The following is a 21,933-nucleotide window of genomic DNA, read 5'->3' on the forward strand; positions in this document are numbered from 1 at the left end:
TGTGAGTGCAAGCTTCTTTATTTCACTACTTAATTTTTGGGCTTTTTTGCACCCAGGCAAATACGACCTTCAGACGAGTTGTGCTGGCCTCTACACTACTTTATATATATATATATATATATATATATATATACCAAGTCCAAAGATGCACTCCGTTAACTTTGTAACAACCTGGGTGCCAGCACAAAGGTAATAGGTATTTGCAAGTAGATATCAAGGATACGTTGGATGCACGAGTGTTATGGAAATAAAGGAAATTTGAACACTTGAAAACCTGGTGTGCTGGTCCATTTTGAAGGTTTTATATATATATATATATATATATATTTTTTTTTTTATTTATATATATATATATTCACTTTGAAAAAGGCCTCGGAGGAGGCCGAAACGTTAGCCCTTTACAATAAAAACTTTTATTCATTTTTAAGACCTGTGAGTGCGGATCTTGCTTGTATGTTATATATATATATATATATATATATATATATATACAGCAAAGGAACATTCTTTACACTCTACACAGTTACATTATGGCAGCCCCCACCCCTGTGTAAGGGAAAGTAAAGTGAAATGAAACATATTGTGCCTTTAATTACAACTATTTAGTAAAGGTCCCCAGGCTCCAGTAAGGAATAATCCTGCCCCTACTCTCCACACCTTTACTACTCCCTGCACCTTTATTACTCAGATTAAATCTCCTTTATGTATAATACATAAAACTCTGGACCTGTTCCTATCGGACTCATCAGTAAATAGGCTGCTAATCTCATAGATAAAATTCAGGCTCATCTCAAAACAAGACACCGATTTTAGGATTGAGTTGGGGATTTGTAGCATGGGGTGCTAGAAGGGACAGGGGCTCTGGGAATCATAAGGAAACACAGACTAGTGTATATGGGAATACAGTCTGTTGGGAGTGATCAAATAAGAACTGACTCGCCCAACCACATAACATAAGCCATGCATTTTATGCATGAAGAGTTGAAGGGACACTAACATAGGGATTCCCTTGCTTCTATAAAGGTGTGACTATATCTCAGTCCCATCATAATGTGTCTATGCCTCAAACCCAAAGCAAAAAATGGAAAAAATGGGGTAGAATGCTGACGCAAAAATGAGGCATTACCCTAAAATACCTCAGTCCAATTAAAAGAGTTAATAAAGATGAGGGAAGGGTCTCACAGTTCACCCCAAAGGGAGCAAATTTATAGTCAAAGCAGAATAAGGTGCGTTTTCCCAAGAAATCAAGCAAAAATAGTAGTTAAAAATACAAAAGTGTTTATTAGGACATGAGAGACAAAAAAAAGCCTGATGCATTTCATGCCATGGGATCTATGAGTAAGTGAAATGTGTCAGGTCAGGCTTTTTTGTATTTTTTAACAACTCTTTTGGGCTGGGAGGCCCCAATGGCCCCAGCTCCCGTGGGCCCTGTCGGCCCTGACCCACTCCGTGCTCTTGCTGCCCCAAACTCCCTCTTCTGGCTGCAGCAACAAAGAAAGTACGTACACCCAATCTCCCTCTTCTGCCCGTGGTCGTAGCAAAAGAAGAAGGTCCGGGAGGGACTGAAGTTGGATTGCAGCTGGGACAGGGGCCCCCTGAGACTGCAGCTTTAATGGGGCCTGGGATCCCCAGTCCGTGACTTTTTTGCTTGATTTATGAGAGAACTTATTATTCTGCTTTGACTATACCTAAAACCCCCAAATTACTAGTGACTGTAGGATTCATGTAGAATGCCAGTCTGTATTGTTGAAGCACCCTGTGGCATAACCTTGCCCACTGCCCCTTCTCCATGTTAGATGGGCTCTTCCAGGCTACTCTCTGCTGCTTCTCATAGGGTGATGCCCAGGATATGGAGTGTCTTGTAGCTTTATCATATGGATGTGCAGACTGGAAGGTCACAGAGCAAAGACCAGTGAGTCCCAGTTGAACCTGATAGATGTTTCTGTTTGGTTGGGAGGGGGTTCACTCCTGTCCCTTGCATCTTCCAAGGTCTCTCCGCAGGGCTGAACCATTTATGCCACCCTAGGAAAATCTGTTCTGGCAATTCCCCTCCCCCACTCCCTCCAAGATCCCCTGTTGCGACACAAAGACCAAAACTCCGCACTCATATCCAATCTGCCAGCCCAAACGAGATTGCTGCCCCCTATAAATCTGCCCCTGGGTGCAGGTGTCAGGAGCGAGCAGATGGGAATTCAGCACGAGGGACAGTTCCCTCTCTCATAGGAATGAATGGAGAGACGAGGAGCAGAGCACAGCCTGGGCCAATCCCCTGTCACCCACAACCCCAGTTACTAAGGCCTGTAGGTAACATAATGACTGGCAGTGAGACACAGGGAGCTGGAGTATTGAAGGGAGACTGGCCAGTGTGGGGAAAGTGCCCATTGAATGAAATGTAAAATAAACAAAACCCCTAGCAATGCACATGGAGCGGTTCACTGCTGCTGTCTGCAAGACAGTCTTTGGATGGGATGATTGGGGTACAAATACAAGCCACAACCCAAGGGCCTCTTCCACTGCGCATGTACCACATCCAGAAGTGTAAGTTTGAAAGGCCGATATGAACAAGGTAGGATAAAATGGAGACAGAATGTCAAGAGATGAGGAGACAAGACATAGACAGAAGGCGAAGTTGGAGACAGTAGGACAAGGTGGAGACAGTAGGGCAATATGGAGACAGTACGGCAAGATGGAGGCAGTAGGGCAAGACCGAGACAGTAGGGCAAGATGGAGACAGTAGGGCAAGACGGAGACGGTGGGGAAAAATGGAGACAGTAGGGCAAGATGGATACAGCAGAACTAGATGGATACAGTAGGACAAGACAGAGACAAGAGGACAAGATGACTGTAAGGAACAATGGAGATAGTAGGACAAGATGGAGACAGAGGGGAGACAGTAGGACAAAAAGTGGAATTTGCTTTAGATGAATTCTTGGTGTAACATATACAAACTTATCATTTCACCTCTGATGTGCCGCAAGGAACTGTATCAAGTCTCCCGGGTTCGGTGTTAAGGGTTAAAGGTAAGTGGATATCCGGCAGCAATGCAAGTGCAAGAAAGACAAACAGATCAATAAGCCGATACAGTGGGGAGATTACACACGACACTTACAGTATAATAATGTCTGGCTTATTGGCCGGGGAAGTGATTAGCGCACACAAAATTTGACTTTCAGCGACTCACAAACACAATTGGGAGACTGAGTCATTTATTATATTGTTACTTTTATTGGCTGTTTGTATAACACAATCTTCCCCCATCCCAGGGAGGGTTTGGAGGGGTCATAGACTCCCACAAGCCCAGCACATCTGCTCATCATAGGACCAACCCGTGCCAACTGCTGCCCTACAGATACCCAGGAAAAAGTGACAGCATCCTCATCACAAGAGCTGCAGTTACCATCCCTTAACATATGACCTCCTGAAGCATCTGTTTTTCTCTCCTCCTCATCCCACAACAGTCATGATTACCCCCGTCCTCATCTGTGGGGCCATGAATGCCATACAATGCCATTTTACTTGTACTGTACTGTCTAAGGGAATCAATATGGCACCTCACTCCTCCCATATGTACAAATACAAATATACAGAGAAGGAATGTTCTGGGCACAAAACAAGCTATACCCTCATTCTGTACTGTCTGTGGGAATCAATATGGCTCCTCCCTCCTCCCATATGTATAAATACAAATATACAGAGAGGTAATGTTCTGGGCACACAATAAGCTATACCCTAATACTGTACTGTCAAAGGGAATCAGTATGGCACCTCCTTCCTCCCATATGTATAAATACAAATATATATCAGCGCTGCGAAATATGTTGGTGCTATATAAATACATGTTAATAATAATAATACAGAAAGAGAATGTTCTGGGCACACAATAAGTTATACCCTCATACTGTACTGTCTAAGGGAATCAATATGTCACCTCCCTCCTTCCATATGTATAAATACAAATATACAGAGAAGGAATGCTCTGGGCATACAATAAGCTATACCCTCATACTGTACTGTCTAAGGGAAATAATATGGCACCTCCTCCCATATGTATAAATACAAATATACAGAGAAGGAATATTCTGGGAACCCAACTTAATATTGGGCCACATGGTTAAAAGTCCAAATACCATGGGCAGAAGCCTTAGATTGTGGGTGGGAGCCATACAACGAATTGCTAATTTACCAGATGAAGTTTGTGCTGCGAGGCCCAGATGCAACTTCTGCTAAATACACTGCAGCTCCATGTAGAATCACTCTCACCCAGCTCCTGCCTGGGGAAAATGTGCATCATTCATGAGTCTGTGTAACCCTCTCCAACAAACCAGCACCCTCCTCATCATCATCATCAATAGCAGCAGCCTTCACCTCTAGGTTGCTTGGCTGCCACTTCTTTGTATTGGATGCCATGTCTGGGGAACCAGGCTCGGAGTTATCCCAAATAGACCCCAAAATCTTCATCTTCCTTTTGTACATGGTGATTCTGCAGGAGCTGGTCAGCACTTGGATGGAATACAAGAAATTATCCTGCAAGCCAAAGAAACAGTCAGGTCCAGTCTGGTCCAGTCTGGTCCTTCAGGTGAGTCTCTATAGAGGCATCTCTGGACTCTCCTGCCACAGGGTTCATTTGTACTACATTTCCCATAATCCTCCGGCAGCCAGGTACCCATTTGCCAACGCTAGGGTGATTTATACCTTTAATGATCACATCCACTCCTTGTGTCTAATACCTCCTTCTGCATTTGATTGTAAGCTCTAAGTCCTCTGTACCTCTTGTACCACTCAGTATTGTATGGAATCTCTGTGGGGCTCCTGTGTTGTGTAGAGTTAATGGTGAGATGCATTTGTGCCACCTGGGCTCAGACACAAAACAGTTATGCTGCCGAGTCACAATGTCTGGATCTAATGAGGCTGAAGGGGGCACGGGGATCATTTGTATCAGGAAGTTCAGGGTGTAATCCTTTTGAGGATTAACAATTCTGACATCTGTCTGTTCCTTCTGCAAATGTTCTGGGTCAGGAATGGGAGTATGAAGCACTGGAACCATCCTTATAGAATGCTGTGGCCACAGAGGAAGTATTACTAATGCATAATCATTGCCTATTCTGTGCCCAGAGCATTCCTTCTCTGTATATTTGTATTTATACATATGGGAGGAGGGAGGTGCCATATTGATTCCCTTAGGGCTAGGCCACACGGGAAGATTTCAGGGAGATTAGTAGCCTGGCGTATAATAGCCGCGTCTAATCTCCCTGAATGGCTCGCTGGTATCTCGCACCCGCTAGTGCTAAAGTCACCTGCACCCATTCACACGCGGCGACACGTTTTTCAAAGTCGCTCGAAATTGCCTCATGAGGCAATTTCGAGCGACTTTGAAAAACGTATTGCCGCGTGTGAATAGGCGCAGGCGACTTTAGCGCTAGCTAGTGCGAGATACCAGCGAGCCATTCAGGGAGATGTCGCCTCAAAGACGCGGCGATTAGTCGCCAGGCGACCAATCTCCCTGAATCTTCCCGTGTGGCCCTAGCCTTAGACGGTACAGTATGAGGGTAGGGCTTATTGTGTGCCCAGAACATTCCTTCTCTGTATATTTGTATTTATTCATATGGGAGGAGGGAGGTGCCATATTGTTTCCCTTAAGACAGTACAGTAAGAGGGTATAGCTTTAATGTATAGGGCCACATGCTGATTGTGTGTCTGTATCTAAATTTTTGATTGGTTTTTGGATTCAGATGACTGGGTGCCAAGTGGAAGCCCCATGGTACAATTGTCGTGCCACCTGTTAACAAGTCTCCTGCCATATCTTAAGGCATTGCCAATGGAAGGAGGTGGCAGCTTCTGTTTACTACTTTGCTGGAAATAAGAGGTTGGGATGTGCCCCTCGAAATTCGGGGTGTATAATAGGCAGACATAATATCTACATACTAAATCCGTGATGTGCAGAGAATTAAAATGTGATTTTCATGGCTGCACAGAAATCAGAACAGTCTGCAGGAGAGGGATCAGGAGTCAGAGGGAGTCTTTATACAGCTGTCACCTTTGCCCCAATGGGCGCCTCCCAACTCAGCACTTTCTCTAGTTCTGCCCCGAGTCCAGTTGAGTCCGGTACCAGTGCATAGAGAGAGAGGCCCACGTGTAACTAGTGAGGGGCCATAAATGAGTAAATTGAACTCCCAGGGCAGGGACTGTTTATTGTACAGTTAAATCAGTGTTGGGTTCAGAGGAACTAGCCCTTATCAAGATCACTATCAGTTCCCCCTGCTGAGCAGTCATTTCTTACATCTACTCCAGGGTAATTGCTTGGAACCTGCACTACAGCTCCACCTAGGCAGTTACCGCTGGACACTACAGGAGTAGAATGAAACCCATCACTGGGCTGGAAGAAACTTTCTTCTATAATAGTAATGGAGCCAACAGCTGAATTCAGCAGGAACGTCACATGGGGCATCTTCTCAATACTTCCAGTTTCTCCAGACCCTGCTGGCTGCTGGGGGTCCGGGAGGTACATTGGGACCCTGACTGATAAGCAGTTTCAGTAAATGTTTATGAAAAATGTCTTAATTCTAAAGTTTGGGGGTATCTTAATGTTGCTGTGGGGCCCAGGAGTCTCTTTGGGTCCTGTGACTGACCAATAGTCAATCTGTTATCGTCCAATGAGACTTGACCCATGTTCTATTTCATTCCCGCAGGTCCTCCTCGCAACCCAGCGACCCCCAATTTACACCCAACACCCCATGAAGGGACCACGGGCAGGATTACCGCAAGGCAGGGAGGATTCGGCTGGATCACTATGGCTGGTGCTGGTGCTCCTGTGCTGATGGACCCTTCTATAGAACTCTGGCTGATGATAGGGTTGCCATCTTTTCTTGAAAAAAATACCGGTCTTCCTATATTTTTATGCATTTCCCCTATTAATAACATTGGGATCAAGCTTAATTTTTACTGGCCAGGCCGGTTAAATACTGGGCAAGTGGCAACCCTAGCTGATAAACCCCCGACCCACAAAGGATCAGGGGGTGGGGAGTTATGTAACGGTGCAAAGCAGTTTCCTACACAAACCTTCCATTCCATGGGCAGCCATTGCCCAAACATTCAGTCCAGACCACAGAATGACATTCTGCTTAGATATACATGAAAGATATTTTCCAGCTTTCAGTGAACTACAAATCCCAGCATCCCCTGAAGGCTAAAAGCTGAGGCCAAGCTAATGAAGTGAATTGTGTGTCTTATACTAACCAGCCAGAGTGTATTCTCTTTAGTGAAATACCCGCCTTAGCCTGCAGGTGTGTCACTATTACATTTGCTGCCCTCAGTAAGCCAGTTCGGTTCCAGGCAGTTGCACTGCAGAGAGTTGTAGTTTAACATAAACAGGTGCATCTTTGGCTTCACATTTCAGAAAGACTTTATGTAAATAACAATGCAATCCCCCCTTACAGGAATTCTGCCCCCATGTGGGGTAAGGGGAGGAGCCAAATTCCTGAGCCTGTGTTGTTATTCGCTTTGTTTCCAGGAATTTCAGGCTGAGCCACCAGCCAGTGACATTACCTGCCTGCAGGTGTTGGGCACGTGCACAGCTCATGCTGAATGGGCGGAGTCCCAAATTACCAGTAACTGATCCCTTTTCTGCAACAGGTTTAAAGGGCTAACACAGTTTCCTATTAGTAAATTTTATCCTTTCTACTATACCTAAGTCACTGAATGGTGCAGCCTTTGTTTGGGGAGCTTGTCTAATTCAGCACTGGCTCCACTCTACCTCCCAAAAAAAGGGTGGTTTCAATAGATAGGGGATGGAGTTTGAATCAGATCACTGGACCAACAGAGTTTAATGGGGACAGGGCCACTATCAGGAATTCTGGGGGCCATACTACAAAGTCAGCAGGGCCCATTAATCAGTGAGGCCAATTGGCTGTATCTCTTTGCGGCTTTACTGTAGTAGAGCAAAACAAACAACAACACAGCGCTTTGCCCTTTCGCCTGTGGGTATTTTTAGATGGAATTGCAACTAGGGTTGCCACCTTTTCTGGAAAAAAATACCGGCCTTCCTATATATTTATCTCCTTAAATTCCTTCATGATACTGAGGCCAGACAGAACAACACTATATAAAGGGGAAGAACTAACTAAGTTATGTTTTGCTGCTGCAGAAAATGATGTAGCGCTGCTGTGGGCAGCAACAACCAGGGGTCTAGGATTGTCAGTGCTCGTCCATATGGGGCGCTGTCTTATTGCTCTGCTCTGTCGCTCTTGTCCCATGAGCCATAGCCAGTAGCAGAAGGGCAGGAATCTGCGTGGCACCTAAAGGGTAACACTTTGTTCTTCTGCAGCAGGAATCAGACGCCCACCAGTCAGATAGTTGGACTTTGCTCTCCTGTGATAGTTTTATTAGTCTGCACTCCCTGCCCCACATTCAGCCTTTTGTGCCTTAATAGAGATTGCTGGGGCCACTTTGCTAGAGATTGCCGGGGCCACTTTGCTGCATGGGAGTTTATTTTGGTCTGGCTGATTGGCAGTCCCTGCCAGCCCAGTAAAGAGATCAACCCTGAGGTACAACGAGCCCTGGGATTATTTAGTAAAGGGAAACTTCACTCAAGAACTGCATCATGAGTTCTCAGCAGCTTCCCAGTGTCCATTCACTGCACATTCTCACTGGGTTTCTAATTATCTGTAAAGGTCAGAAGCTAACATGGGGGGGGGGTCACTGAAAGTTTGTACCAACCTCACAAAGGGTCCCATGAAAGCTTCAGTGCTCAATGGGTGCCAAGGAAGGCAGAGAGGTCAGCTGACCTTTGCTCTTTACAGAGGATTCTGGGAGTTGAGCTCTGGCAGGGTGAACACAAGCTGATTATTCCTGGAGGGCTCCGATCTAAAGGCACTTGAGTAAATACTTCTGCATGAGATTCTTTATCTTCCTCAGTACAAAGGCTCATTGGCACATGGGAGCAGAACACCAGGGGAAAGTGAGGGTGCTCAGAGGGCTCCCCATGTCCCTATAGCATGGTACTTGGGCCTCATTCATAGTAGCAGCCACTATGGCTTAGGGGTAACAAGACTGGACTGAAGCAAATTAAAAATTGCCTTGTGCCTTGTGCCATGCAGCCGCTTGATATATAAGGCCCATGGCCTGGATCTATTCTGGGATATTTGCACTTCCCACTCCCTAGTTACTCAACACGGCACCCTGGGAAACCTTTTAGCCCACACCCTGACTCCCCACCCAGATTGGTAGTGAGTTTTTTCAGGTAAAAGGTGGCCATGATTGTCCATTGGCGTGCCGCTGCACCCTTGGGCATTGTAGAGTTGGGTACTTATAAAATGGTCCCACCTTCATAGTGTTCTAATGTAATGTGCACAAACAACATGTAGAGATGCCTGGCCCAGAGCATAATGACAGAAGAGACGGGGGGGGCATGCCTTCTGGGGCCCCAGAATACAGACGACCCAGTGGAATCCTAAATTAATTTCAATATGGGTATAGAATAGGTTGGGGGTCTCCATTGCATATATTGCCACAGATACAACAAGGACCTCTGGCCAACCACCTTGGCACCCACTCTTACAGGGGCCCTTATTTTGAGGCCCTGCTAGAGAGAGACTGACTTGCAGGGATCTAACGCCCACTTATCATACAAATGCCACAAATACTTGCCCCCCCGCCAGGTATGTCTGTACTTAATAATCAATACTTGGTTTATACAACCTGTTGTGACTCCGGGGCCCTTCCTCTATAATCAGATACTCGCAGAGTCCCATGGTCAAAACCAAATTCCCTTCGTCAGCAGCTTTTCCCCCTCATTATGGGAGAGTTCTGAAACAAACAGAGCCATAAAACCCTGGGGACTTCCAAGAAAAGATGACTGTGGCCCTGGTTATCTCCCATCTCCTCCATCCCTATTCCCGGGACTGTATCACTCCAGAGTAAGCTGCTGGGTCTCATTCATGTCAAATGCCTTGCCCTTTAATTGTTTGTTTTTGTGGGAGCTGCCATACCTCTTTCTCAGTTAAATAAGGAGTGGCTTCAATGAAACAGCACCCACTAGTGACTAAATCAGCCATGGAGGGAATGGCAGAATGCATGCTTGGCTATGCAGGGCAATGTCTTAGGAATAAATCTACCGACGCAAGCTTAAGCGTAATGGTTCTGTACACTATTGGCAATCCTTTGTATTGACTTTTAATGGATGAATAAAGTATTGGATTTTATACACTTTACTCCATGTGGTGCTCCATGCTATACAGATGAATATTCTATTTGATGCTATCCGGAGCAGCTATACATGTGCAGCACACAGTGAGTTCATTACTGGGGTGCTCCCCTGAGACAATTTTGCTTTGTCCATATGTATTCAAACAGCTTGAATGAATGGAATGTGCATTGTAAGTAACTGGCTGCTGGTCTGCCCCCCCCAATATTAGATATTATAATGCTGTGATGGATTGCTGGTTGGTCTAGCCTTGTGAACAGTCTAATGATCAAGGTGGTCAAGACCTGTGAGTCTTATTGAGCTCCATTTGGTGGGACATGGGGCAATTCAGGCCCCTAAGCCACCATGATGGCGGATCCTGTGATGCTGAACCCCCCCCCCTCCCCACTGCTCTTGACATCTTCTGTTGGAGCGGGTTGGGCGCATTGCCACATTTCCACTATAAACTCAGGACGGCGTTTTGCAACTCCTGGTAACTTGCGGGGAAATGCCGACTGAGCATGGGCTCTTGGCTGGTGCACCCCTCGGTGGGACCCCCCAGACCGGGTCTTGCTGCTTTCAGGCTGCCCATGGGGGCTTCATTTAATGCATCTCCCTGGCTTGGGGATTCTCACAACATTCTATCAAGGGACCATCGAGAGTGTTCTCTGCAGCTACATCACGCTATGGTTTGGAAACTTTCTTACCCATCTCCCAACTCTACCGGAAACATTGTACGCTGAGCAAATATCTTCGCAAAAAACTTCTCCCATCCGTCTCATTCTCTGTTCTCTCTCTTGCCATATAGAAGAAGGTTCCACTGCATTCAAACTATAACTAATGCAAAAGCTTCTTCCCACAAGCAATTAGAGTCCTTAACAAGATAATATCGTAAAATGAACTGTTCCCTGCACCTGTCACCTTATATGTATCCTAAAATGCTCTTTCTTTATGTAAAGGCACCATGGGGGGGGGCTGAGTAAAACAGGTTTTCGATATGATGTATAACTGTGTATATGGTCTGTATTGACAAATAAAGGAATCTTGTATCTTGAAATCTCCCATATCAGCATTGTCCTTGGAAAGCAGCTGAGTGGGCCGTGGTCAGTATCCGTGGTTCTACTCTAGCGTCACTGCAACCCCTCACTCCCGGCCAATGCTGACCGTGCAACAGATGTCAGGCCTGTGGTGCAAATCCCTGCATTCAGCTCATTGCAGACAGAACTGCTTCTCTTCTCCTGGATTTTGCTGATCCAACACAGATGGGGAATTTAATGTGTACAAAGTTCAGGGCAGATTAGCAAGTTTATTGTTTCCTGGCTGTCAGGCCAAGATGAGCCAGGGTGGTGGTACCAATGCTTATATACACCATAGTCTTCTGGCTCTTGTTGGCATAAGCTGGAAAGACACCAGTCAGAATTCACTGTTCCACTGTGTCATTTTAATACCAGACACATATAGAATCCCCATGCTGCATGGCTGTTTAGCAGTCTGAACCCTGCACCCACTTGAGCACCCCATAAGGCATTGTAGGAAAAACACACATTCCAATGACAGTAGTTGTCATTTCCATAGTTACCCACAATAATTTAGGGTGTAACTGGAGGGACCATGGAAGAATAGGGGGGCCCCACAAGGACTGTAATTCATTAGGGGCCCAGGAGGAGCTTCCACATTGCTTAGAATTCAATTTTCTTTTATTCTGCACAAAATTAGTTTATTTTCCCTATTAAATATATTCAAGGGACCCTGCCACAGCTGAACATTCTCCTGATAAAACCCATGTCCCAAGGAAGAAAATACAGGTATGGGATCCGTTATCTGGAAACCCGTTATCCAGAAAGCTCCAAATTACATAAAGACCATCTCCCATAGACTCCATTACAATCAAATAATTTTTTTTAAATTATTTCCTTTTACTGTGTAATAATAAAACAGTCGCTTGTACTTGATCCAAACTAAGATATAATTAATCCTTAGGCAAAACCAGCCTGTTGGATTTATTTTATTTACGTGATTTTACATGATCTACATGATTTTCTAGCAGACTTAAAGGGGTTGTTCCACTTTTAGTATGATGTAGGGCGTGATATTCTGAGAAAATTTGCAATTGGTATTCATTTTTTATTATTTGTGGGTTTTGAGTTACTTAGCTTTTTATTCAGCCCCTCTCCAGTTTGCAATATCAGCAATCTGGTTGCTAGGGTCCAAATTACCCCAGCAACCATGCATTGGTTTGAATAAGAGACTGGAATATGAATAGGAGAGGCCATTATAGAAAGATGCGTAGTAAAAAGTAGCAATAACAATACATTTGTAGCTTTACAGGACATTTGCTTTCTAGATGGGGTCAGTGACTCACGTTTGAAAGCTGGAAAGAGTAAGAAGAAGAAGAAGGCAAATAATTTAAAAACACTATAGAAAATAAATAATGAAGACAAATTGAAAAGTTGCTTAGAATTAGCAATTCTATAACATGCTAAAAGTTAACTTGAAGGTAAACCACCCCTTTAAGGTATGAAGAGCCAGATTACGGAAAGATCCATTATCTGGAAAAAAAAACAGGTCCCAAGCATTGTGGATAACAGGTCCCATACCTGTACTGTATATTACCCTTTGTTAGGAGGAGATGGGGTCTGGGTATCTCATGAGGTACCTGCAGTGACATAACGTGACTTTACTTGGACACCCGAAGCTTGTTGTAGTAATTAATGGAGTGCCTTCAGGGCGAATAGAGAGCTTTGCATATCCTTATTGGCACCAACTGTAGGGATGGAGCTAATGTTTTGTTTGTTGTACCCCCTCCCTTCAAGAGGATTTTTAGTTGCTTCTAATATCAGAACAAAATGTTAACTCAATCCTTACCTTATCCAAGGAATTCTAAGCCAACCCTTCTCTAAGGGGGGGGTTGGGAAAAAACCTCAATTTTCTTTCTCAAATCCCATATATTTTTCAGAGTCTCCTGGCTTTATACCTTGAGTTTGTGTGGGCAAGGTTCTGTAGTCTGGGTGTAATGTGGTGTAGTCTAGCGTAATGGGTTGTGTCCAAAATAATCATCCCAAAGCCATGATTTATGCAAACATCTCTGCAGTTACTACAGGGGGCAATTGTAGGATCATGTTTGTGCTGAGTAAACCAGGTAAGCCACATACCAGGCCGGACTGGCAATCTGTGGATTCTGGCAAATGCCAGAGGGGCTGCTATAAGGTGCCATAGAAAGTCAGTATTTAGTGGGCTGGTGGGGGCTGTTTGGGCCTGTTTTAACTCTCAGTCTGGACCTGCCACATACCACTAGTTTCATGCATGAGTTCCACTAATGTCCCCCATTCTTACCTCCATCTAATACCAAGAGCCCTGCCTGGAAGAGCAGGCACTGTAGGTAGCAAGATTGAGGCTTAGTGCAGCCAAGCAAGATGGAGATAGTAGGACACAATGGTAGGACACAATGGTGACAATAGGATAATATGAATACCGTAGGGCTAAATGGAGATAGAATGGCAAAATTATATCAATAGGACAAGGCAGTAGTGATCGTGACAGTACGGCAAGATTGAGACAATAGGGCAAGATGGAGACAATAGCACAAGATGGAAACAATAGGGCAAGATGGAGACTGTCAGGCTTACCAGTATGATCCAGACGTAGAAGGAGTAGGAACAGAAGACAATGAACCACAAGCGCCTCACACACCCGCTAACTCACCCGAGGTTGGAAACGGGGAGCAGGGGTGTGGAGAGTAGCCAGTGAGACTAAACGAGGTACAGAAGGATCAGGCAAGGCGTAGTCAGGATATCCGGGTCAAGGCAGGCAGCGAGAATCGTCAACGGTAAACAGGCAGAAGGTCTAGGCAACAAGCAAGAATCAGAGTCCAGGAACAGGCAGGGGTCAAACACAATATCGACAGGAAGGTATCAACGCTAGGGTTTCAGTTATAAACCTAATAACCAGGCACAGAGCAGAGACTGGAGCAGGTTTAAATAGCGCTAGTTTGGCGCCAACTGACGTCATCAGACCGCGTCCGTTACGTGCGTCCGTCGCGCGCGTCCGCTACGTCGCGCGCGTCCGTTGCGTCGCGCACGCCCCGGCGCCAGCGACCGTCGCCCGCGCCTCCGCGCCGGCGTCCGTCGCCCGCATTCGATGCGGCGCGCAGGCGCACATCAGTTGCCTGATTACTGCACCTGCGACCACACCGACCAGGGCGCAACGCTGACACAGCAGGGACCTTACAGAGACAGTAGGACGAGATGGAGACATTAAGGCAAGATAAAGAAAGTAGGACAAGATGAAGACGGTAGACCAAGATAGAGACAGTCGGAAAAGATGAGGACAGTTGAGCAAGATGGAGACAGTAGAACAAGATGGAGAATGTAGGGCAAGATGGAGACAATAGGACAAGATGGAGAATGTAGGGCAATATGGAGACAATAGGACAAGATGGAGACAGTAGGGCAAGATGGAGACAGTACAGCAAGATGGAGACAGTAGGACAAGATGAAGACAGTTGACCAAGATGGAGACAATAGGGAAAGATGAAGACAGCTAACCAAGATGGAGAATGTAGGGCAAGATGGAGACAGTAGGGCAAGATGGAGACAGTAGGAAAAGATGAAGATAGTTGAGCAAGATAGAGACAGTAGAACAAGATGGAGAATGTAGGGCAAGATGGGGACAATAGGATAAGATGGAGACAGTAGGGCAAGATGGAGACAGTAGGACAAGATGAAGACAGTTGACCAAGATGGAGACAATAAGGAAAGATGAAGACAGTTGAGCAAGATGGAGACAGCAGGGCAAGATAGGGAATGTAGGGCAAGATGAAGACAGTACAGCAAGATGGAGACAGTAGGACAAGATGAAGACATGTGACCAAGATGGATGATGTAGGGCAAGATGGAGACAGTAGGGCAAGATGATAGTGGTAAAACGTTACAGTTTTGCGCAACCTGCAGCCCTTTAACTGTGGTTGATCTCCATCATCCAGCACCCACTATGGCCCCAGCACCTTTTCCACGCAGGGGTTAAAAACTAAACCATTAATAAAGAGAATCAACAATAAAAAGCAAATATTAAAGATACAATGAATGACAGGTTTGTGATTTTTTTTCTAAGCCAAAAAAAAATAACAAACCCCCTTCTTGATACAACGACTTTAGGAGTATAGGAGCACATTAGGAGCACAACTGTGGTAGGAGGAAGACATCATCTGGAGAAAGTCCTGCTCTTGTCTTGTTCTGTGGCTATGAGGAGCTTATATAGCATCAGCAAGAGGGAACAATGAAGTGCATCTGAAAGGACCAGTTAAGCAGTGTGCTTAAACTACGTCTGGACAATATAACAGGGTGACTGGGGAACTGGCAGCTATGCTCTCAATCTCAGCAAGGCACCCCCGCTCCAGGTGTAGGAATTAGGTCAATTAACAAGAGAGCTGAGAGAAAGCAAACGAAGAGGCAGAACTTGCTGCTAAGTGCTCTTTATTGCAATAAAGAGCACTTAGCAGCAAGTTCTGCCTCTTCGTTTGCTTTCTCTCAGCTCTCTTGTTAATTGTGCTTAAACTACGGTACTGATCCAATTGGAACTATGCTGGATGGCAGCTCTTATACCATAAAAAACTGGAAAGGCTCTTTGTGTTAGTAGTTTTGTAGGGGCTTGCTTGTGGTTTTGGGTGGTACTAAGTTGGGGAGGGAGATTATTATTATTCTTAAGAATAACCTCTAGATTCATTTACCACACTTTTATTTAGACACACACTTTTGGGGTTTATCTATGGCCTTCTGTAAATGTACTCACCTCAGCGTGTTATACTGATCTTCTATTTCAAGAACATCGGAACCTTCTTGCATCTCATTAAAGTTGGCCATCACCATGTCCGGTTTAAGGCTCAACAAGAGGGTGAAGGATCATTACATGAAGCTGCCCCAAGGTGGGAAGGTATTGGTCACCTATGTTTGGAAGAATGTCCCAAGTGAAGAGCTACAATGCAAGACAAGGACCCTGGACTATGAGCCAAAGTCCATAGAAGGTACCATTAAGTCATATAAAAAGTCAGCCTTTACAATAGGGTCTATGTAGAAAATGTGTGGTTTTAGTTAAATTTAAAATAGCGACTCCACTGTGACACCATTTTTATTCACATTTATCTTATACTGTATCTTGTATTGTATCTATAGAAGAAGATAAAGTTACCTCACTGTTCAGGCTCTCCATGACCATTTAAGGTGATACAATGATCATTTAAAGTGGGCACACATGGAGATGGTCCAACATGGGTTTCTCTGACTTGCAGTGGAGCTTTTATTGCATTTGAGGCCAGTACATGTCTTCCCCCATGAGGAGACTTGGTTTTCCTTAGGTTTATCTCACCTCTGTTTATTTCAGATATTCCAGAATGGGGTTTTGGCTTCCATTTACAACCCGAAGATCCCATAAGCGACATGTATCTCATCCCAGTAAAGATGTTCAAAGATCCATTCTTTTTGGATCCAAACAAGCTGGTTCTGTGTGAAGCCATGAAGTCCAATGGCCAGCCTGCAGGTGAGAATAATTCACTATTGGGTTTCCCTAAGCCTCCTGTCTTGGTTTGTACTTTAACACAGATCATTTATCGTCACTACCGAGGTCCATTTCTAAGTTGTCTCCAAAGGTGGTGACTGATCTTTCATAATGTTTCAGAAAACAATCTTCGTCACTCTTGTAAGAACGTAATGGAGGCGGCAAGAGACCATCACCCGTGGTTTGGGATGGAACAGGAATACATCTTGATTGACATCAATGGGCTTCCATATGGTTGGACAGAAGACAGCTTCTCAACACCAGAAGGTAATGTTCATAGTAACTAGACAATCTATACTGTGCTCTTATAACAAAAACTTGACATCAAAACTGGTGAGCTTAAGCTTAAACTGGCCATGCGCAGCCCCAATGTCTGACTCAGCCCTTCCAGACTTCAGAGTTGTAGCATATTATAAGGCAGGTTTTAGTTGTCTGTCTAGTTTACCCAACCTGTTGACCTAAAGATCATCCAATGCCATGACACTTTACTGTAGGTCACTGCATGAGTCTCAGTGTTGAACCTATTTTCCATAGGTCATTTTAGTAATGGGACCAATAGTATCCCTTTAACCATATATGGCTACTCTTCTAAGTGATCAATGATATAAATAAGAATCTGTTTCACTTTAGTCACCCATCACTGTGGAGTTGGCGCAGATAAGGTTTATGGACGGGATATTATGGAGGCCCACTACAAGGCATGCCTGTATGCTGGCATTAAAATCTGGGGCAGCAATGCGGAAATCATACCCTCGCAGGTAACCTTTCATCTTTAAGGAACCCGTGTCCAAGCAAAGGCTTCCTATTGGACATGTCTCCCTGAAGTTCTTCCTGTTTCTCTCTCTTACAGTGGGAGTTCCAGGTTGGTCCTTGCAAAGGCATAGATGTCGGAGACCATTTGGTTATGGCTAGGTTCATCCTTCATCGTGTATGCGAAGATTTTGGTGTGGTGGCAACGCTGGACCCAAAGCCTGTGCCAGAATTCTGGGCCGATTCTGGGTGTCATGTCAACTACAGCACAGAGGACATGAGGAGTGAAGGAGGCCTCAAGTGAGTTGCCTTGAACTCATAAACTCTTGGGCAAATTATCTAAACCCAATTTTCTTTGTCTTTGACACCTTGGGTGGGAATCCACCATAGAAAACAGTTTCTGGGAATGCACAATGGTTACCCTTGGGTGCTTAGGTAGGGAAGGGGATAATAATAGTGGTGGGATCCCATTGGTGAAAATTCCCACCAGCTGGTTCTCATGAGGCTCTATTCCAGAAGGTCCCATTTAATCTAATCTGATCCCCACCCCCCAGACACATTGAAGATGCTATTGAGAACCTTTCCAAGAGGCACGACTACCACATCAGCAAGTACGACCCCACGGGTGGGAAAGACAACGCACGGAGACTGATTGGTTACCTTGTGACATCCAAAATTCACCAGTTCTCCTCCGGCATTGATGACCGGTGTGCCAGTATCCGAATTCCAATCCACGTATGGCAGCAAGGATATGGCTACCTAGAGGACCGCCGTCCGGCTGCCACCTGCGACCCTTACGCTGTCATTGAGGCTTTGGTGAGGACGACCGTTTTGAAAGAGACGGGCAGTGAGACCAATGTTTATGAAAAAAGTTAAGCTTTTTAGCAGGGTCCTCAATAAAAAAAATTAATAAATGATGGGTTCCAATGTATATTTCTAATTGATACTGCTAGCAGTAATGGGTTAATGAGGGACCATTTGGCTACCATGCGGCTTTGCTGGCCACAGATCACTGCAGACCACTTAATCAGCTCCTTGTCTTCATTAGCCACTGATGGGGCTTTTAACCATGTACATGTGACTGCTCGACCTCAGGCTTCTCCTGGATACGCAATGCCCCTGTGTTTGAAGAGCCTTGGGGTGTCAGGGAAGAGTCTAAAATAAGAGATGGTGTGGAAGCTTCACTAATAGTCAGATATGAACCCAGATAAATGGAGGAACCTTTCTACCTTTGGAAAATGGATTTATACTACATTACCCAACTCTATCGGCATGTCTGGGTTTAATGCAACGCTCTCAAGTCTCAATCCATTTTATACAGAGATCATAATGTAATGACTTGGGTTAATGCAATGCTTTGAATCCATTTTCTGCAGTACTCTTAGTGGCATTTCTGAGGTTAATGTAATGTCCGCAAAGCATTTTATTCAATGATCTTATTGGCATGATTGGGGTCAGTGCAAAACCCTCAATCCATTTTCTGCAGTGATCTGACTGACATGTCTGGGGTTAAGGCAATGTCCTGAATACATTTTCAGAAGTGATTTGGGGTTAATGAAATGCTCTGAATCTGTTTAATACAGTGATATTACTGGCATGTCTTGGGTTAATCCAGAAATGTTCAGAAATCATTTTATACACTGATTGTAATGGCATGCCTAGGATCAATGTCGTACTTTTCTGCAGTAATTTGCTAAAGTGTCTGGGGTTAAAGCAATGCCCTGAATCCATTTGCTTCAGTGATTTTGGGGTTAATGCAATGCTCTGAATCTGTGCTATACAGTGATCTTACTAGCATGTGTAAAGTTAATGCAGGGTTCAGAACCCATTTTATACACATGGCTTATTTATTTTTTTATCTTAGTGGCATGTGTAGGGTTAATGCAAAACTCAATCTTTCTCAAAGTTAATTTGAATGTCATGCCTGACGCAGGTCCGAACTGAGAATTAAAATAGGCCCTGGCATTTCAGGTACACAGAGGCCCAATCAGTCCACATAGAGGCCAAAACAGCCCCCACCAGCTCACTAAATACTGACTTACAATGGGGCCTTATAGCAGCCCCTCTGGCATTTGCCAGAACCCACAGATTGCCAGTCCGGGCCTGTGCCTGAGTCATTATGGCTAAAAAGAGTGAAGGGCAGGGGTGCACATACTTAAAGTGGGTGTGGCTTCTTCTCCAACACAATTTGGTTACCTGCCGCAACCAATGAGATCTTTGCTTTCATGTTTTTAGTTGCATCAATGTAACATGTGGCAATGTAGCACTTCCATTAGAGCATATCAATTAACCTTAGTTTTAGTAGCAGTGACAACTCAGGAACAGGAATACCCGCTTGGGGAGTGGTTAGGAAGGGTTAACAGTGAGACCCTCAAACAGGGACACCTAGTGGTCAGTTGGAGGATTGTGCCATGTTTATAAATCTATGAGTGCCACTTGCAAGGCAAGCGGGTGGTGCTACAGATGTTGCTCAGTTACATTTCCCATGATTCCCTATCAGTCGGTTGCTTTTTAAGTAAAGAAGTTTTATTTTGGGGTTTGAGGTTCAGTTTCAGGGAACTTATTGGTCATTATATTTCTATTTGCATGTAGATATTATTTGTTGCACAGTCTCCCCTTGGTACTAACTGCCTGATAGAGCCTATCACTCCCTGCCGACCCCTGCACCCTGAGATATGGAAAATATAAGTTCCTGTTAGTAGAAAACCCAGGGAAGTGTGCAAAGCAGAGTCCAACTGATAATGACATTGGCTGCTCAACCCATGGATTGTGAGAAACACAGGACAAAGCTGCAACACTCAGTAAGCAAAAGGGTGTAAATTCACAATAACATCCTGCTGGGTTTGTACAGTAGTCTTACAACAGGACCCAAAGAGCAGCATCACAGAGCTCATAAGCTTACTGAGCAGGGTTTAGTGATTGACAGTCTTTGACTGATTCCCGTGACACCTTCACTGCCCAATCATAGAGCAGACGGTCCATGTTAGCTCAACACCTGATCCCTGACACCGGGGCGGAAGCTGCCACATGGATTCTATAAACACAACACAAAAAATTTAGCTTTGTCTATTTGTCTGTTAGAGCCACATCCTGGAACCTAAGCAGCCTTGGGTCACTGCCGGGCACAGGGAGTTGTTCTGTTATTTGCCAACTCTGTAAAGATACACAATGCCTCCCTGACCTCCCTCCACTGAAATAGAAATAGATTAACAAATGGATCTATTATAGGAGTTGTTCACCTTTAAATTAACTGTTAGTATAATGTAGAGAGGGATATTCTGGGATAATTTGCATTTGGTTTTCATTCTTTATTATTTGTGGTTTTTGAGTTTAGCTTTTTATTCAGCAACTCTCCAGTTTGTAATTTCAGCCATCTGGTTGCTAAGGACCTGATTTCCCTAGCAACCATGCACTGCTTTGAATAAGAGACTGGAATATGAATAGGAGAGGCCTAAATAGAAAGATGGGCAATAAAAAGTAGCAATAACAATAAATGTGTAGATTTAAAAAAGCATTTTTTTTTAAGATAGAGTCAGTGACCCCGATTTGAAATCTGGAAAGAGTCAGAAGCAGAAGGCAAATAATTAAAACATTATAAAAAAATAAATAATGAAGACCAATGGAAAATTTGCTTAGCATGTGCCATTCCATAACTTACTAAAAGTCAACGTAAAGGTGAATAGCCCCCTTTAAGGGTTACATCCAGTGTCGGACTGGCCCACTGAGATACCAGGAAAACTCCAGGTGGGCCCATATGTCAGTGAGCCTTCCTGCTTCTAAGCATTTGGCCTATTTCATGGCCATGCCCTTTTTGTATTTGAAAAAAGAGGCTAAATAGATGGAATAACAGCTTATAGTATGTAAAGAAAAGAGACTAGGAGAATAGAGGTTGAGTGAGGAGAGGAAGAATAATAGTACTGAGAGTGGGCCCCTGGTCTAAGGTTTTTGGGTGGGCCCCTGGTGTCCCAATCCAACACTGGATACATCTTCATTTATAACAGAGAAGCTGTGGGAGGGAGGGAATCTTGTATAGAATATATATGGCAGGTACTCAACAGGCATTCCATCAGGGACCCATCAAGTTCTACTAACCCCCTCCCCCCTCCCCATTACCTTAAGAAATCCCTTTATACCAACGCAGAGGGTAAACTAGTGTATACAACCCAGACTCGACTTAAAGTCAGATGGTTACATGGAATATATCAGACACAGCAGCAAACAAAAAGCCTGTGCCTCTGATTTGGGCTCCTAATATTGAAACTAAACAATCGGAAGGCTTTGCTTTGCCTTTACAAAACCAACACAACATCTGATAGAGGAATGTGCCGGATCCTTGCGCGTCAGCGGCTCCGCCCAGCTCCTGTAAACACAAGCGTTGCATCATCGGGGAAGGGGCGTGGCTGTGACTCGCAGTATAAAACGTGGCGCTTGCCTGAGATAAGTTCTCAATGGGTGTT

General features: G+C 44.6%; 1 protein-coding gene across 3 annotated transcripts; it reads left to right on the forward strand.

The window, feature by feature from the left end:
* The first annotated feature begins 15,331 nt into the window (after positions 1 to 15,331).
* On the forward strand, positions 15,332 to 18,472 carry LOC108700639 (glutamine synthetase). Of its 3 annotated transcripts, none has more exons than XM_041575076.1 (7): positions 15,332 to 15,572; positions 15,997 to 16,196; positions 16,553 to 16,708; positions 16,847 to 16,993; positions 17,357 to 17,484; positions 17,577 to 17,776; positions 18,031 to 18,472. In XM_041575076.1, the coding sequence occupies exons 1-7, from the start codon at positions 15,538 to 15,540 to the stop codon at positions 18,350 to 18,352; spliced, it is 1,188 nt and encodes a 395-aa protein (XP_041431010.1). In that variant the 5' UTR covers positions 15,332 to 15,537; the 3' UTR covers positions 18,353 to 18,472. The 3 variants fall into 3 exon arrangements, with proteins under 3 accessions (XP_041431010.1, XP_041431012.1, XP_041431011.1); XM_041575078.1 differs by having other exon boundaries at positions 15,334 to 15,474; positions 18,031 to 18,453; XM_041575077.1 differs by having other exon boundaries at positions 15,334 to 15,516; positions 18,031 to 18,423.
* Positions 18,473 to 21,933: the final 3,461 nt, after the last annotated feature.

Source organism: Xenopus laevis, chromosome 8S (assembly GCF_017654675.1).
Source record: "Xenopus laevis strain J_2021 chromosome 8S, Xenopus_laevis_v10.1, whole genome shotgun sequence".
In the NCBI taxonomy this organism is placed as follows: Eukaryota; Metazoa; Chordata; class Amphibia; order Anura; family Pipidae; genus Xenopus; species Xenopus laevis.